General features: G+C 43.4%; 1 protein-coding gene across 1 annotated transcript; it reads left to right on the top strand.

Moving 5' to 3' along the window:
• Positions 1–1023: 1023 nt before the first annotated feature.
• igf2bp3 (insulin-like growth factor 2 mRNA binding protein 3) lies at positions 1024–17309 on the top strand (the record flags this gene model as incomplete). The annotated part of the gene is made up of 16 exons (XM_083899303.1): positions 1024–1198; positions 2178–2238; positions 7567–7615; positions 10388–10439; positions 10683–10746; positions 11322–11600; positions 11722–11856; positions 12354–12476; positions 12564–12699; positions 13568–13696; positions 13853–13921; positions 15349–15468; positions 15594–15668; positions 15801–15932; positions 16247–16360; positions 17193–17309. The coding sequence occupies 16 exons, from the start codon at positions 1024–1026 to the stop codon at positions 17307–17309; spliced, it is 1830 nt and encodes a 609-aa protein (XP_083755429.1).
• Between the last annotated feature and the right edge of the window lie 200 nt (positions 17310–17509).

A 17509-nucleotide genomic window follows, 5' to 3' on the forward strand; every position in this document is an offset into this window, starting at 1 on the left:
GCGAGGGCCCAAACAGGGACATACGGAGAGGGTGAGTGGCGTTAGGGCCCTCTCTGCTCAGCATTTTTCTCATTAAATTTGCAATTAAACTACACGGTGCAATATTATGTATGAATAGATCCACCCCTCCTTCTTTTTTCTTTTTTTTTTTTGCCCCCATCATCCTGTGTCATCAGTACGGCGCACTTTAACACAGCCGTGCGCACAAACCCCCGCAATATCAGCGTCTTCCTCCTATGGGCGTGCGTGAGCGCGCTGCCATTTTTTACTATTCCCCAACCGACCAATCAGAGGCGAGCGTTCGCAGAGAAAGGCACACGAATGTGATTCTAGTAAAGGCACACTGGGTTCTCACGGAATCCCTTTACGCACACAGCTCGCTAAACCCCCCCCCCCACCCACACCCCGCCAATACCAATCCCCTCCTTTTTCTCTCCACTCCCCTCCGCCTGTCCCCACCCCAGATTCCCGTGCAATTTTCCCCAATCCCAAACACTTAATTGAGCAATTGGGATTCCTCACGTGTGGGCTGATTTGTAGTTTGAACACGTGGCTCATTCAAAAAACCGGAGTAGCAGAGGATTTTTTTTTCTCCCTCTCCCCCCTTTCTTCTTCTTCTTCTTCTTCTTATTCTAGGCTCTGGACTAAGAGGCGGGCGCCAGCCTTACCGTGTGTGACACTCTCTGTCTCTTTGCCAAAGGGGTTTTGGAGGAAGACACAAAGTAGTTTCTCCTCCTTTTTTTTTCGCCCAGCCCGCCATCGTTTGGAGATTAATAATTGAGCATTTATTCATTGCGCGATAGGAGACGGAGGGGCGAGGGAGCGCAGCGCAAACGCACTGTGTGAGGCTGCCAGTTTAAATCTATCTGTGGCTTGAACGACCGGGAAGCACGCCACGGTCACTCCGTAGTAGTAGAGGCGATTTGGGCTACTCCAAAAAAAAAAAAACACAGTGCACATCCGTGAGCGCAGAAACAACCGCCTCTCCCTCAGCGTAAAGATTGTCTCTTCGCGGCACACAACATGAATAAGCTATACATTGGCAACGTGAGCGCAGAAGCGACGGAAGAGGACTTCGAAAGTATCTTCGAGCAGTGGAAGATTCCGCACAGTGGTCCATTTCTTCTCAAAAGTGGCTATGCGTTTGTGGATTGCCCGGACGAGAAGGCTGCGATGAAGGCCATCGATCTACTTTCAGGTGAGAGATTATTATTTTTTTTTTTGAAGGTTTATTTTTAAAAATAAATAAATAAAATAAATCACACAAGAAGCACGAAGTGGCATTTGAAAAGACGCACTTGCTGCTACGCTGTGTGCAATTTCTGATACTTGAAAATGGCCCGTTATGAGAAATGTATGCAGCCCTGTTGGGTGGGGGGTGTATCCAGGGCGATTCTGCCCCTCTCACACAGCCGTTTCTTGGCCTTTTGACACCGTGGGGCTTCCCGAGAAATGGCTGAGTGAATACACGCTATTGTCATTTCCACTGTGTCCAAGCCCGAGAAAATGGTCGAAGTAAACAACGAAGCATGAGGATGTGAGGTGCAGGTTTGTGTCCACTTCAGGGCAGCAGCACTGTGTGTGTGTGTGTGTGCCGTGGAGTGAGCCCTCAGTGTGGTTCTCCATCACACAGTTCACTTTTTGGCACGGGAAGAAGAAGAAGCTCGGGTAGTCCAGTTTCTAAATTGAACTTATCCTCTTTTTTTTTTTTTTTACCCCCCCTCTCGGTTTCTTTAGTGGAGTGAAGGCCTTCCCTTGAAGCCACCAACTCGCTCCATTGTGGAGCCATTTCCACCCATGCTGACACCCCAGGTGGTTTAATTGTGCTGCCCTAATGTAGGCCAACTATCTGGGCCCCACCACCGTTTGCTGTTGTACATTCACCCGTTACGCCTCCCCATACTGTCCACACTATACGTGTTAAACTGTAGCTAAACTGACACGGGTTTGTGTGTGTGTGTGTGTTTTGTGTTACACATGGAGCTCGCGAGCTCAATGCTAACGTAACACTCTTGCTAAAACGCACCCAAGTCGTGCCTCGTATATAGTGAACTCATGAGCTTTAAATCCAACATGGAGGAGGTGGAGGCCAGTATGTGAGGTCAGGGGTGGGAGTCATGTTTAAAAAAAAAAAAGCCAATAAAATAATTAAAATGGCTGCGTTTGTGTGTTTCTAGGTAAAGTTGAACTCCACGGGCAACTTCTCGAAGTTGAACACTCGGTCCCTAAACGTCAAAGGTAGGTCGAGCTTTATTTTCTATAGCTTTGTTTGGTTTTAACTGCAGTTTTCTTCTCCTTCCTCCTCCTCCTCCTCCTCTTCCTCCTCTGTACTTTAGCTAGTTTCTGCGAGAAAGCCTTTTGTTTTGTGAACTACGCAGAGCTGCTGAACCACGTCATGTGTTTGTATTGAGTTAATTCAAGCAGTGGAAGTCATTTTTGTTTAAATTATTGAGAATTAAGGTCGTTTTTGTTTGTGTGTGTGAATGCACTGAGGTCAATGAAAGGGGCGTATGGTGGTGGTCTCCTCCTCCTCCTCCTCTCGCCATGACTTGTGTGTATGTGTGTGTGTGTGTGGTGCTTTTTAAACCGTCGTCCAATAAGCCTGAACTAGCACATGCTTGTAGCTCGTCCACCCACTTATGTGTGTTTTTAAAAAACATTTTTATTCATGTATTATTTTTTTCTAAAAATATAACCCATATTAGTACAGTAGTTGGTATTATTGAGCTTCACTATCAGGGCGGTTGGCTGGAGCCTGGGAGCAGGCTGTGTGTGAGGCGTGCAGGCCTGCTGGTGCTGGAGAGAGTCGTCCATTTGAGAAAGATCTGCCCGTGATTCTCCCTCTTGCCTGCCCTGCGCTTCCGCCCTCCTCTCGTCTCTGCACATTGTGCTGCTGTTGCACGAGATGGACTCCCAGAAACGCGAGTGGAATGGGGAGGTTTTGGGGCCCAAGTCACGGAAAACCTTAGTTTCAGAGTTAGACCCCCGCAGCCACATACTCCACTCAATTCTTTCCATCATAGTGTGCTGCAAATATGTTTTCGTGGGGCGTGCGTAATCCGCGAGCACGTAAAATGCTTTATTTTAGGCGCTACGTGCAGATTTTAGGCGGTGGCGCAATTTGTTTGCCCCATAATTAATTCCGTTTTCGGATTAAATTAAAATAAAATAAAAATCTCATGATTGTTAATTGACGTAATCATTTTCTAAATTACATTGTGATTGAATAATTACAATGTAAGAATACACGTGTATTGTGAAGGCAAATACGATACGTGTTTTTTATTAAAACTCAAATCTACGTGATTTAAATGTGGCAGGGTGGGTTTTTGACGCATTCACGTGAATTGTATTTTGCAGCTGGTCGTGCTGATGTATAAATAGTAGCGTGAATAAACACTCCAGGTGAGCTACGTGGGCAATTTTTGCGTCAAATCTGGACACTTTTTTCCCCCTCCACGTTTTTCCTGGTCACACGACATTTTGGTGACGTTGCTGTGTGTAAGTGCAGTGTGCTGTGCTGTGTTGGCCATGGCTGCAACAGAGTCGAGTTTCAGCCTCACTTCACTCTCAAAAAAAAGTAAAACGTGCCCTTCCCTTTGCAACATGGAACATAGCAGTTAGTCAATGGGAACACTATTCTCTGTAGTATGGACACACATACACATACTGTGGTACCACTTTGCATTCCAGCCTGCAAATATCAGCTGGGGGCTTGGCCAATCACCACGGTTTAACCTTTGAACCCCTCAGGAAGAGGAAGTGTTGCAGCACAGACGAGGATTAGGCTTGTGGTGGCTGCGTGAAGAAAGGACAATGGTGACGTGCTCTGATGTGTAGATTTTCATATTGGCTAGAATCACACCTTGCAGTTAAAGATTGTTGAAGCTCTTTACCTCCATAATTTCTCTCTGTGGTTAAAATAATAATAATAAAAAAGCCAAACATCTGCTGCGTTCACTAGTGGGTCTTAACTGTGTGCATTAATAACAAGTAATTAAAAACATCTTTAACATAGATGCATTTTTTATTGTCCATTTTAAAAACACAAGTCATTTTGTGGATTGTCTACAATTTCTTTGTTTTAATCTCAAATTTAAATGCCTGTGTTCGTAGCAATGTTTATTTATTTTTTAGTATATACATACATTTTTCTACAACTTAACTTTTAATGTATTTTTTATTTTTTTTTTACAAATGTATTGAATAGTTTGTTGCTGCATCCCGGCTACAAAACATTTTATTTGAGCAAACGTGGAAAAAAAATCCACTCAATATTTAATTTAAGTGATAATGGTACATAAGTCACGCTGAGATGCAGCAGTAATATTGTGTGAGCTGAAATTCAGTGGTTGAATTATTCTGCCTTTTTTAAATATAAATGTGTCATAAAAACCTATATTGCCCATCCTCGCATGCTCACACCTGTTAGTGATATGTACACGAGGATAGATTATGCAGTGAAAGGAGGGGTGGCATCATGTGTGGGAGTGTGTGTGTCTTTTATACACTCCAGAAAAAAACATAAAAATTGAGACAAGTTTGGCTCATCAGTATTGTTTGTAGAAATTGCCCTTGCTTCTTAATACAACCAGTCCGGGTCAGGGGGTCACTCTGGGGCCCCACCTGCAAAAATGTGTATTTGGGGGCCAGGGAATTAAGAATGTGGCTGCTTGTTTTACTACAGACGAGGGTTCTGTAACTCTCCTCTCACGCTTGGCTTGGCTCGGCTCGGTGTTGTGCTTTCGCTTTCATTTAAATGCACTTAAAATGTAGTTTGTGTGTGGTGAGGAAAGCATGCACACAAGATTTCTAACAGTCCTTGTAGAAACTGAGTAGTTGTTTTTTTTTAAACTTGATATTAAATTCACTGAGATAATCCTGAGCCGGTTTGTCCAAAATAATTTTAATATATCTTATTGGACACACAGTGTGTGCATATAAGACGGTGCCGGAAACCAGATTGGAGTTCATTCATTCAGGTCCTCTGCATGCTGAATAGTAATGGCTGTGAATGGGCGTTGAGTACTGATCGTGTGTGTTACTAGGGCTGGCCCATAATAAAATGGCCATATTTATATTGTGATATTTTCCTCAGTATCAATAATGCAAGATTTCAGTATATATCAATACATTTAAACTTTGTACAAGCAGAACACCTAAAACAATTATTTATTGACCACAATTAACTCCGTCTTCAACTTTCACTCAGGACCAAAACTCAGCTTTTACTCATCTGTGGTAAATTTTCCATATTGCCCCCCCCCCCCCCCATGTGAAACACACCGTCCATGGTGGTTTTGACGTAAGATTGCTTCAGTATGGGAATATTGGGAAACTGAGATGAATACAGATGTGGTGCAGGGTTGTGGTCCTCGACTTGGGACTCTTGTTTTCCTGGATGTGCATACGTGTCGTTACACCCACTGAATGTGGACGGTGTAGGCCGGTGGGTCTCAGCCGGTTGGTGGTGGTGGAGGAAGAGGCATGAAAGTGCAGAGTGTTGCTCCATTTTTTTTTTAAGTAAATAAGGAGCCTCCTCTTGGCCATCACATGATGAGCCAACCTTAGTCACCCACCCCCTCCCGCTTTTAACCCCACTCTACATGTTCCTGTCAGTGGACTTGTCCGTGTCCATGGCAACAGGGCCCCACCCCCATGCACGAGCCAGAGAGGGCCCTTGTTACCCTTGCCTGAAACAGGGCTAGCCTCCCCCCATACCACACCCTCTCGCGCTACTCTCCCCCCACCGACCACCAATTCAAAGGCTGGGACCAGAGAATGTATACCTTCCCAACCCCCATCCCGTCCCATATCCTGGCTGACTTCTTCTGTGTGGAGCTATAGGTTAATCCGAGTGGAAGTAGTTGGTGCAGTTGCACATTTTCATACGGCATTCCCGCAACAACGCAGAGCACGCGGTGTGCACGGGGAAGGGGGCTGGGAATTATTTGGGAATTGTCTTCACAATTTTTGTTTAGAATAGACAAATTTCCTAATGTCTCAAAATAAATATGTTGACCTGCTGTTAGTTGGACTATGGTCGTAGTGGCTAAGCTGAGGAATGTGTGGCCCTTATTGCACATGCGTCTTACAGCTATGACAGACTTGTGTGTAATTTAAAAATAAATAAATAAATCACATCCTGTCCTCTTTGAGCTCATTGAGAGAAGAATCAGTTTATTAATGCTGCATGTTGTGTTGTGTGACAAAACGAGCCTTGTGAGTGGATGAGCTGCATTTTTTTTATTTTTAAACGTCATTTAACAGCTCGCTGAAGCCTGAAGAGAAGGGGCCAAAGTGTGTGTGTGTGTGTGTGTAACTTAACCATACGTTGAGGGTTTTTAACTCACAAAATGTTGTCTGCACAATCTCACTCTACTTAGCCGCACACGCTGCATATGTAACACGTATGTGCAGATCGAGTGTGCAGCTGGTGGTGGGGAGTGGGGGGGGAGATATGGGTAGGGGTCAAGTTTTGATTTCACTGTGTGTGTGAGAGAATCTACAGGCTACAACTCCAACCCATGTGTACATTTTGGGGTTTCTCAGCCTTGTGCTTGTCAACAGGCAGACCCATGCAGACAGACACTTGTGAAACTACTGACTCATTGATCCTCAACTTCCATTATCTGCATGCCCTCCACACACACACACAACCATTGCCCTCGCACTAAATGTCACCAAAAGTGCGAGCCTTTGTCTTAAAGGATGAAACGGTCCAACGACTTCTGTCGCATACTTGTTGTCTTTGAAGAAGCACACGGTTTTAATTTTGAATCTGACTATTTGCTAGTGGAGATTCCCTTTCTGTGGCACTCCCCCACCCCACACACAACACACACACACACCTGTGTTGTGATAACAGCTGGATGCTCCTGGATAAGTGTGTATTTTGAGTGTCCTTGCAGTGGCAGGAACCTCATGGACACATGCTTGACTCTGAAGCATGCCGACAATGCATTAGTGTAGTTTTTATCTTTGCCTTTTCTCGTCCTGCCCCCCCCCGCCCCCTATTCACACCCCTCTTAATGCCTCAAACAGCTCCTCTTTCGTGTTTCTCTAACCCATCTCATTTTTCATATTCTGTGTGACACAATTGGTGAACTGGGACAAAGGGCGTGGTGTGCTTTTTTTTTTCTTCTTTCTTTTGTTTTGGCTTAGTTTTTTATTTTTTTTTATTTTGATTACCCTTGAACCGATTGAGCTCAGCGGTGATTCTCCATCGTCGTCCCTTTGCCCAATTTTTTTTTCTCCTTCTCAGGTTCTTTCTGTGCACCTGCTGCCTGCTGAGTTAGGGAATGGGATTAACGCAGAAGTCATAACTGCAGCTTTTCCACCCGAGTCTCTTTATATAGCAGAGGGGAACAAGAGCTTGCTTGCTTTTTATATATGAAATGCCTTTTTCTCATGTGTGTCATTGTGCCTGGTGTTTTCTGCTGCTAATGGTCTCTCCTCTCTTCCTCAACCCCCACCTCTTTTCCCATCTACCTTCATCAATTTCTTCCTTTCTCTTCCTCCTCCTATTCTCTCCCCGCCCCTCTCCTTCCGTTATTCTCTCTCTAGGAGCTGTAAACTGCAGATCAGGAACATCCCGCCTCACATGCAGTGGGAGGTGAGTGCTAACAAGCTGCTAACTGCTTCCAGGGTGGGGCACGGTGGGTCAGACCAACTGGGCTCTCGTTGAGGCTTCTGGAGTCACCTGGCTGCCCTTGGAGTTTGTGCAGCAAGAGCATCTTTGTGCTTTTTGTTTGAAAACAGTCGCAGCTCAGACCAGTGGGTAGAAACACAATTGGTCGAAACGATTGTTCCTGTCAGTGGGAATTGAACAATGAATATTGCAAGGCTGACTTCTTTTTAGTTTTTTGTGTGCAGTTCCTTGTGCAGGAGAGGTTTTTAATAAACAAGAAGCATGAGTGTTTGTGTGAAGATTTAGTCGGCCCCTCACTCTTGCTCATCTCCAGGTGTTGTCAAGTATTTAAAAAAAGATGTTTGCTGTCTTTATTCCTTGGACCCTTTGATTTAATTGTCTTATCATGGTGACTTTCAGCAGTGAAGTCATTTTGACAATCCTATCCAATCCTCCCTGTGTTAGATGCCTATTAAATTAATTATACAAAGTTGTATGTTTCTAAGCTATATGTGCACAGTAAATGGAAAAGCATTGGTTGTATTTTGGATCCTCCGTTATCACAATGTGTAGTGTGGGCAAAATCAGCACTTGTGTATTTTGACACACACACAGTTGTAAATTCATTTATAAGCATTTTTAATATAGTGGCCCAAAATACCCACTGTAAATTCCCTCCCTAAATAATCTCCAATGCAAATATTAAATCTATCAGCATTGTTATAACAGTTCTTTGTTATGCCATGTATCTTTATTGCATCCCTTGTCTGTTTATAAGTCCCTTGTACGTAAAAAAACAACAAATGGCTCCAAAGTGCCTCAAAAATAACATTTGTTCCAAAAAAAACACCCTTACCCCTTTAAAGTGCATTAATTATTAGAATTTTATGTGGCAAAAGAATCACCAGCAAATGTTCAAATCTGTCCACATTTGCACAAGGCTGCGGCTGTGGCCTTTGACACAGAGCTGAAGCAGTAAAAGTGACGCTCTGTGTCTCGGCGTGAAGTCTCTAACGCCGTCCACTTGCTCTGCCGTCTTTTAAAGGGTTAAAGGGGCTGAATGGCGTCTTGTAAAGATAAATATGAGGAGAAATGGTGAGCTGTAACATGGTCAGATTTCAAGGCAAAAAAACATGTGTTGAGCAACAGTTGTGTGTGTGTGTGTGTGTGCGCGGTACATGCCTTTTCTTTCTCAGCATGTGATAAGTGATTAATTTAAAACCCTCTTGTACACACTGCCTTTTTTTTTTTCCCCCAAATGTTAGACTTGATCCTTGTGTGTGGAATCATGTCGGTAATGCATCTTTTTTCTTTAAGTCTCGGCTGTGATGGCGTGTGCTTGTAGTGTAGATTCTAATTTTCTGCTCCATAAAGACTATGGAGGCATAGTGAGGATTTTCTTGGTGAACTGCTCTGTTGTTCATTGTTCTAATTTATTAAAACATTTTTTTTTAAACTTTCATACATGGCTTTAGATTTCAGCTAAATTCACGACACTGTGATGAAATTGCTGCAGACAATGCGCCGTGTTTTGTAACGGGGGGCCTACGCACAACTGCAGCTCCAGATCCACCCATGTTCATAGTATGTTCTCTAAAGGTGATATAGAGGTTTCTCCCCCCCTGTGGACGGGGGAGGGGTGTGGAGGATGGTGGAACAGAGCAGAATGGGATCTTTTGATGCAAAGGCCTTGCATGTATCTTATCAGGTAGATAAGACAATGGGTCACGCTGTGTTTGCCTTTCAGAGCTCAAGAATAGCGGCGGAGGAATAGTGGCGCATTCACAAGCTGTGGGAGGGTGGGTGGGCCTGAACTGTTTCCCTTTCCCTTCCATGTGCTCCGATTCACAGAATGTGTAGCATGAGCTCGTACCCCTCCCCCAGTCACTGCTTCCTGCTGGAATGTACCCCACCCTTTCCTGAATGGCCTGGATTTCCATTGGCCGGGTCCGGCAGATGGACAGGCCGAGCAGCCTACTGTTCTTGGTTTCAGGCGACTCATATTGGTGCCGCACCAGCCAATGATGGGGAGTGGAGATGGCAGGGAGGCGGGAGGACAGTTGGTTGGTGGAGTAGGGGGGGCAGGGACTCAGTCTTGTTGGCTAGAAAGTGGGGTTGAGCTCTTGGGGGCGTGGCCTTGGTTTCTAGTGAGCAGGGTCAGAGGTTTTAGCTTAGCTTAGACTGCTCGCTGCCTCTCTCGCCTACATTCGATCACGGCGATGAAATGAGATCTGTGGTTTCCAGATTTGGGCTGGTGACCAGCTTTAGAGGGGCTTTCCTTTGGGATGTGTTTTAATCATTGTTGGCAGTTCACCCTGTTTTGTATAAAGGTTTTCAAACATGCAGGGATTTTTAATTGTTTTTGGTCATATTCTATAAAGTCCAAACAAAAGCATCATAGCTTTATAGTGCTCACAATCTTTGTGTTATGATCAAGTTTAGGTGGGTTTTTGAGTTGAACTAATTATAACTGGCTGCTTAAATTAAATTTAAGCAGATTTTAAAATAGTGTTGTAAAAGCAGCTGGAGCTCATAATTTAAGGTAGATGGGCTTTCACTAGGTGGCAGAAAATGTATCCATGGAACTCCAACATTGAACTCTGGGATTGAGAGTTAATGGAGTGTGTCCTGGCAGTGAGCTGGGCTGGTTCTCACAGATGAGCTTCTGCTCACTACCGGGTTCTGGACAAAAAGCTTTAAAATTTCTCCCAATAATAGTAGTTTTACTTATATTTTTTTTTTTACCTTTCTCCTTAGGTTTTGGACGGAATGCTTGCTCAGTATGGTGCAGTAGAGAGCTGTGAACAAGGTATGGACTCTTGCTTTGTGTTTCAAAATGGCTCAAAGCCTGATTGCACCACATCACCCCCAATACACACCGTTTTAGAGGATTCAGAAAAGTCTTTTCAAAATTTTATGACACCCGTACAATCTGGTTTTATACAAACTGCAATTGTAGAATTTGAATCAATATTTATTTTGTCGCCGTTTTATACACACAGTGGTAAATTATGTCACTGTTGTTGAATGTGTCTTATGTTTGCTTCCACAGTCAACACTGACACGGAGACTGCAGTCGTTAATGTTCGATATGGAACCAAGGACCAGGCCAGGCTGTGAGTTTATATACACACACACACGTCCACATATACTATGTTTTCACAGCATTGACGTTCCACTCATTTGTTTTGGATTTGTTCAAGTGTTTCACATTACCCAGAATTCTCTGGTAGGAAATTAATTCTCTAACTTCTTGAGCGCAGTGTTCTGTTCACGCAATGCACCTGATTTCCTCCTCCCCAAGAAACTCAGTCCAGTTGAATTTGACATGCAATGAGATGGGAGGGGAAGTGTGTGTTGTGAGAGGGTTAAATTAGCCATTTGGTGCCCCCTGGTGTACATGCATCTTATTGCAGCTTTGCACAAGTGGTCGAATAAGTTTTCTGACATAATGGATTCACAAGAAATCAAAAATCCTTGACACAAACGAGGCAGAGTGTGCGAGCGTTCTTGCGGTTGGAGCGGAGGTTTATTGTCTCTGTACTTGAGAAACGGTTTTGATTAATTCAAGTGTTGTCATTTCTTTGATTTATCCACTGATGAGGAGATAATACAGACATCAAACTGGATGCTCGCCTTGAAACCGTGACACACGACTCTCTCTGAGAATCATGAGTTTTCTGCTCCCCAGGTCAATGGAGAAGCTGAATGGATCTATGATGGAGAACTACGCCTTGAAAGTGTCCTATATCCCAGATGAAACGGCTTCACCAGAGGGTCCTTCAGGGATGAACAGGAGAGGCTTTAATGCACGTGGACCTCCTCGTTCCAGCTCTCCAGGTATGGGTGCCCGGCCCAAAGTGCAGTCGGACATCCCTCTGCGCATTCTGGTCCCAACGCAGTTTGTAGGCGCGATCATCGGCAAGGAGGGCGCCACCATCCGTAACATCACCAAACAGACGCATTCAAAGTACGTACTTGGAGGTCAGGAATTACACTGAGGCACTGCAAGTGAGCGGTTTCCTGTTTGAGTGTAGCGGTCATCTCCTTGTATTATATATATATTTTTTTATTTCTTTTCTTTGTTCCAGAATTGATATCCACAGGAAAGAAAACGCAGGTGCAGCAGAGAAGCCCATCACGATTCACTCCACCCCAGAAGGTTGTGCGAACGCTTGCAGAACCATCATGGAAATCATGCAGAAGGAAGCCATTGACACTAAGTTGTGAGTTTTTTATTTTTTCAAAATAAGATGTGGCTGTAAATGGAAATCAGTATAAATTTATAATGATTGCTATAAACTGTTGACAAGTAACGACTGTTTTGCTTCTGAGTGAAAGTGGAAAAAACCTGTTGTGTTAAACAGAAAAACATACTGTGTCACAGCAAATTGGCAATTATATATTGTTTCAGTGTTGGCACTGTGCGTACACATTATATTGTTATATAGTACTTGACAAAATGCTATAATGACAATACAATATAATTATATTCTAAGCACATCATTGAAACATGTATGCAGTTTTAAAATAACGCATTTCTTCAGGAAAAAACTGCTTCTATGGGTTAATAGCATGAGTTAATAGTAAGGTTTGTTTATAAATGTACTTAATACAACTTGGACATATTTGAAAGATTGAAGAGCTCAAAACGTGCAGATAAACGGTGAATTAAACGGATAAATAAGTGTTTTCTGAATGTGGGGCATTTGTCTTGACGCAGTACTGAAGAGATACCACTGAAGGTCCTTGCACACAACAACTTTGTAGGAAGATTAATTGGGAAGGAAGGACGCAACCTCAAGAAGATTGAGCAGGACACGGGGATCAAGATTACAATCTCACCGTAAGTGCAATGTGCATTTTTAACTTTGACATATTTCACAGTCGGCACAGTTGTTCTCATGACTCACCTGACAATTGCTTCGTGAAGTCTGCAGGACCTGACCCTGTACAACCCAGAGCGGACCATCACAATAAAGGGCCCAGTCGAAGCGTGTTCACGAGCTCAGGAGGAGGTGATGAAGAAAATATCAGAATCGTACGACAGCGACATGGCCGCTATGAACGTAAGCCTTTTTTTTTTTTTTGCTTTTTTCAGCACGGTTTGTTTCATTCATCATTGGTCGTGTAGAAATGTTCTATTGACTTCATTAGTGACAAAAAACATGAAACAAGATGGCCAAAAGCAGTTTTAGGAAGGAAACCGATAACGGTGATCTGGAAAAACTGCTGTCATTGCAACATTTTCATATCCTGAATCACTGTCATAAATGCACAAGTGGAAAGAAAAAAAACAACAACTTTCCCCCCACTATTCACTGTGTGATAAACACAGTTCCTTTTTTTTATTCACTTGCGTTGAAGCTTTTAATAAAATGAATACATGGGAATAACCATGCTGCAATAAATGGTGGCTTCTTTGACGAGGGTGTTGTCTATTACAGATAGATCTATTGCAGTGCGTCTGTTGTTTACAAGGTGGACAACACATTATACAGAAAAGACACTAAAAGATGCAGCAATCATTTGTGATTTATGCTAGTTATCACATCATTTGTGCTGTTGCTAATATAAACAAGAACATAAGTAGCTTGTTCTCACTGGTTTAAAAACTTGTTTAATCTTGGGTTTAAAAGGATTTTTGACCAGTAGGAATATATTTTATCAGCAATCACTCCTGGGTTAAATGACACAGGATTTTTATCAGCGTTGGCTCTGATCAGCATTAGAGGGAGAGCAGAACAGGGTGTACATTCATCTTCTGGCTGTTAGAAGAACAGCTAGCAGTGTGCTAGTGTTCAATAATTTCTTATTGTATTAGACCCTTAAAATTACTGATGCAAAAATAACTACAGTAACACTTTCACATCTAATGAACTGGTTTTGATGAATATGCATAAAGACATGCGTTTATTGTTCTCATTTCCCTTTTAGCTCCAGTCCAATCTGATTCCAGGCTTGAATCTGAATGCCTTGGGTTTGTTCCCCAGTGGAGCACCAGGCATGGGTCCCTCCATGTCCAGCATGCCACCTCCTGGAGCACACGGTGGCAGCTCATTTGGAGTAAGTGTTCCATCCACTCAATACCAACCCAGCGCTGGCTGTATTTTCAGTCTTTATCTCACAATGTGAAAGTTCTTGCTACAGGATGGTGACGACTACAGCTGATTGAAGCTTGTCTTAAGTGACTGAGTTCAATGATGTTTTTTTTTTTTTTAGTGCAGTCCTTATGGGGGTGAGGGGCCATTTTGGGCGTCTATGCCGCCGGCGAGCAGCCGGCCCCCTGCTGTAAGTCGCCCGTCCCAAGTGCTTTGCACGGCTTGTGGCTGCTCGCTGCGGGATAAGGGTTCAGGGTTTGCTACAACTTTTTGCTACTGTTGCCCATTGATTGTCCAGCTCCACATTTGCTAGTGGCACAGCATGTAATCTCGGCACAAGGCACAACAGGGCGGTTACTTGTAGATGTGTTTTGGGCGTAACAATTAAGCCAGATGTTTGCTTGTCATTCCCTCAAAAAGCCAAGTAGGCCTGTATCTGGCACATTGCTATTACCAATGCAGGAACCTGGAGAAGTAAACAAACCTCTACTGAGGAGATGATCTGCTCGTGCATGAGGCAAAGGTGCACAAGTGGATCATCTACTTCAGGGTTTCTCACTCCTGGTCCTGTGGAGCCACCGTCCTGCATGTTTTAGGTGTTCAAGCATCTAAAAGATGCAGGACAGTGGCTCCCCAGGACCAGGAGTTAGAAACCCTGATCTACTGGCTGCAGGAAGAACCTTTCATTGAGGGTATGTGGTCCTTGGCCGGTCTGCCTCCACAATCTACCGATCCTCTGTCCCATCAACAACTCCATTAGACTGCACAGGATAAGGAGATGCAATGATGTTATATCTGCATTTCTGATGAGGGAAGGGAGGAGTTCCTGTGTGTGAAACAAGCAGAAAGCATCTAATGCACCATTGGGTTTTTAGACCAGGTGTTTGTTGGTCAATGGAGCAGTGGCTTTCTGCTGCCTCGAGATAGCAGTGTGCCAACAATGCACCTGACCAGACCTCATTTTATGAACAAAACACCCACTGCTTCGCTGATGGGTGCAAGTGTGTTTGCTACTGTGGGTGTGAAAGTGAAATGGAGTGCAGCAATCACACATGTTGTGCAGGGTTTAAGAATCAAGAGAAACTAGTGGGCAGCAGTAGCTTCACTATTTATTTTTCATCAACTAAGATGCTTTGCGTGTTTTTAGGAGATGCATGTTTTTTTTTTTCAAATCAAAACATCCTTGGCACGTAGCCTTTCAACAACATTTGGAGGCATCCAAACAAGTTGTTGGCACGCTGTACTCTGACACAGTGCAAAGAATATTGGGCTCCGTCCAAAATCAATTGCACACCCTGTTCCCCTCTTGTAACGCGCTGTAGCTGTTTGCAACAAGGCAAAAACACAAAGTTGAACTGAAGATGCCACAGACGACTTGATGGAACTACTAAAGTGATGCATGTTACAAAAAAGAATTGAGCTTTTTGAATGGCTTATAATGACAATCTAACTCTAATGTGAGCAGCATAAAATCACTCGGGTATTTGACATGATGATAAAGAAAACTGCAGGATGTTGTTAACGTAGCTCACACTCTGTGCAGCGGTGGCTGCGCTGGAGCTAGCAGTGCCTTGTCTTCTGGTCACAGACGCACTCTAAAGTCTCTGTACCCAGCAGGGACACCCCGAGTCTGAGACGGTTCACCTGTTCATCCCCGCGCTCGCAGTCGGAGCCATCATCGGAAAACAGGGTCAACACATCAAACAGCTGTCGCACTTTGCCGGAGCCTCAATTAAGGTTAGTTGACGGGACAAGCGGTGAAGTTGTGAATCTTAATGATAACATGCTGATCCCGGCTGTGACTGATGGGATTTAGAAATATAAGTCAAGGTTTTTGAAGCTGGCTGTGTGTCTTCCTTTAGATTGCCCCTGCAGAAGGAATGGACTCCAAACTAAGGATGGTAATCATTGTCGGACCACCAGAGGCTCAGTTTAAGGTGCGGTTTACCATTTGAAATGCTATTAAAATAAAGAAAGATTGACGCTATATATGAACAGGTCTTTTTTACTGAGGTTTATATTCCTCAAAAAAACTGCACCCCGAGTAATCTTTACTCCTTTATCTGCAGGCTCAGTGTCGCATATTTAGCAAGCTGAAGGAAGAGAATTTCTTTGGACCTAAGGAAGAGGTGAAGCTGGAGGCTCACATCAAGGTTCCATCGTTTGCTGCTGGACGCGTCATCGGGAAGGGCGGAAAAACTGTAAGCAACTGTACCGATTCATTCAATCATCACTGTCTTTGTGGAACAAAGAGATTTGAAACTTGTAGTGCACCACTTAAAGATAAAGAAAATGTCTGGATTCAAACCGTTGTCAAATTAGTTAATGTGTGTTTGCATGCTTGTTTTCAGATAAAGGATTTGGCATACTGTCCTAAAGCTTTTAAATGCCTTTTTTCTAAAAGCCAACCTACCACTAAGCAGAAGTTTCTTTCAGTAACTTCTAAATCTAAAAACAAAGCTTGTAAATTGGTGGCATCGCCTAAATCCGCACCCTCCATCTGTTGCTTCTACAGGTGAATGATCTGCAGAACATGTCGTGTGCAGATGTGGTGGTGCCCAGGGACCAGACGCCTGACGAGAACGACCAGGTTATAGTCAAGATAAGCGGACACTTCTTTGCATGCCAGGTGGGTCTTCATGAATAAAGCCCTGATAGTCTCGAATGTAATATTGCTGAAAATCTCATGTTGTGATGAAGTCTGCTAAGACGTCAAGTGTGATTAATACAGACTATGTTGCTGATGATGAATCACTTTCTGGCAATCGTTTCCGTTTGTGTGCAAAGAAAAAACAGTTTTTTCCAACTGTTGCCAGCTTATCCCACATATCAACATTGTGTTTCATTTTCTGTTTTCATTGGCTAGTCAGTAGATGTAGATCATAGCAGGACATGCACTTTGAGATAGTCAAAGTGACGATTATTTTCACAATCGATTAATCTGTTGATTATATTCTTGATTAATTGAGTAATCGTTTAGTCCATAAAATATGAGAAAACGTTTGTCAAACCTGGAAATGATGATGTTCTCAAATGTCTTGTCCACAAACCAAAATGGTTGACTATTAATGATTTCTTTGTTATATGGAGCAAGGAAACCAGAAAATATTTTTAAGACACATTTACATACATTTAAGAAGCTAAAACGATCGAAAATCTTGTTTTAATCATGAAAAAAAAGCTTCTAACCGAGTAATTGATTATCAGAATAGATTAATTTAGTAATTGTTTCAGCTCTAATTCACAAGCCATTTTTTGTCTCAAGATTGGACAACTACTGTCTTTGAAGTGCTTACAGACAAAGTTTAGCTTAAACACATTCTCACTCTGTAAAAACAGATCATGGACTGGAAAAAATGTTGGTAGATGTTCATTTCACATACAGAGAAGTGATGGCCGCCGCCATAAGGTATGTCATGTGATTGATGCAACAATCTAAACATCTTCTCCATTTCGTGCAGCTGGCCCAGAGGAAGATTCAGGAGATCCTCGCCCAGGTGAGGAGACAACAGCAACAGCAGCAGCAGCCGCCCAAGCCCTCATCTGGAGCCCAAACTCCAGTGCCTCGCAGGAAGTAAAATTCCAGCGGAACCTAGAGGAACGGTGACCGAATCTGCCAGAAGACTCAACAGATGGACAGATGCAGCAGAGTCTGGGGGTGGGGGGGGGGGAAGACGAGGGGTCGTAACGCTCATCTCAGGGGTCAAAAAGGTTCTCGCCAACCAAAACATCCAACCCCTCCTTGTCTTAACTTGATGAACTGTCAAGTGCTAAGAGA

This window comes from Microchirus variegatus (genome assembly GCF_963457635.1).
Source record: "Microchirus variegatus genome assembly, chromosome: 13".
In the NCBI taxonomy this organism is placed as follows: domain Eukaryota; kingdom Metazoa; phylum Chordata; class Actinopteri; order Pleuronectiformes; family Soleidae; genus Microchirus; species Microchirus variegatus.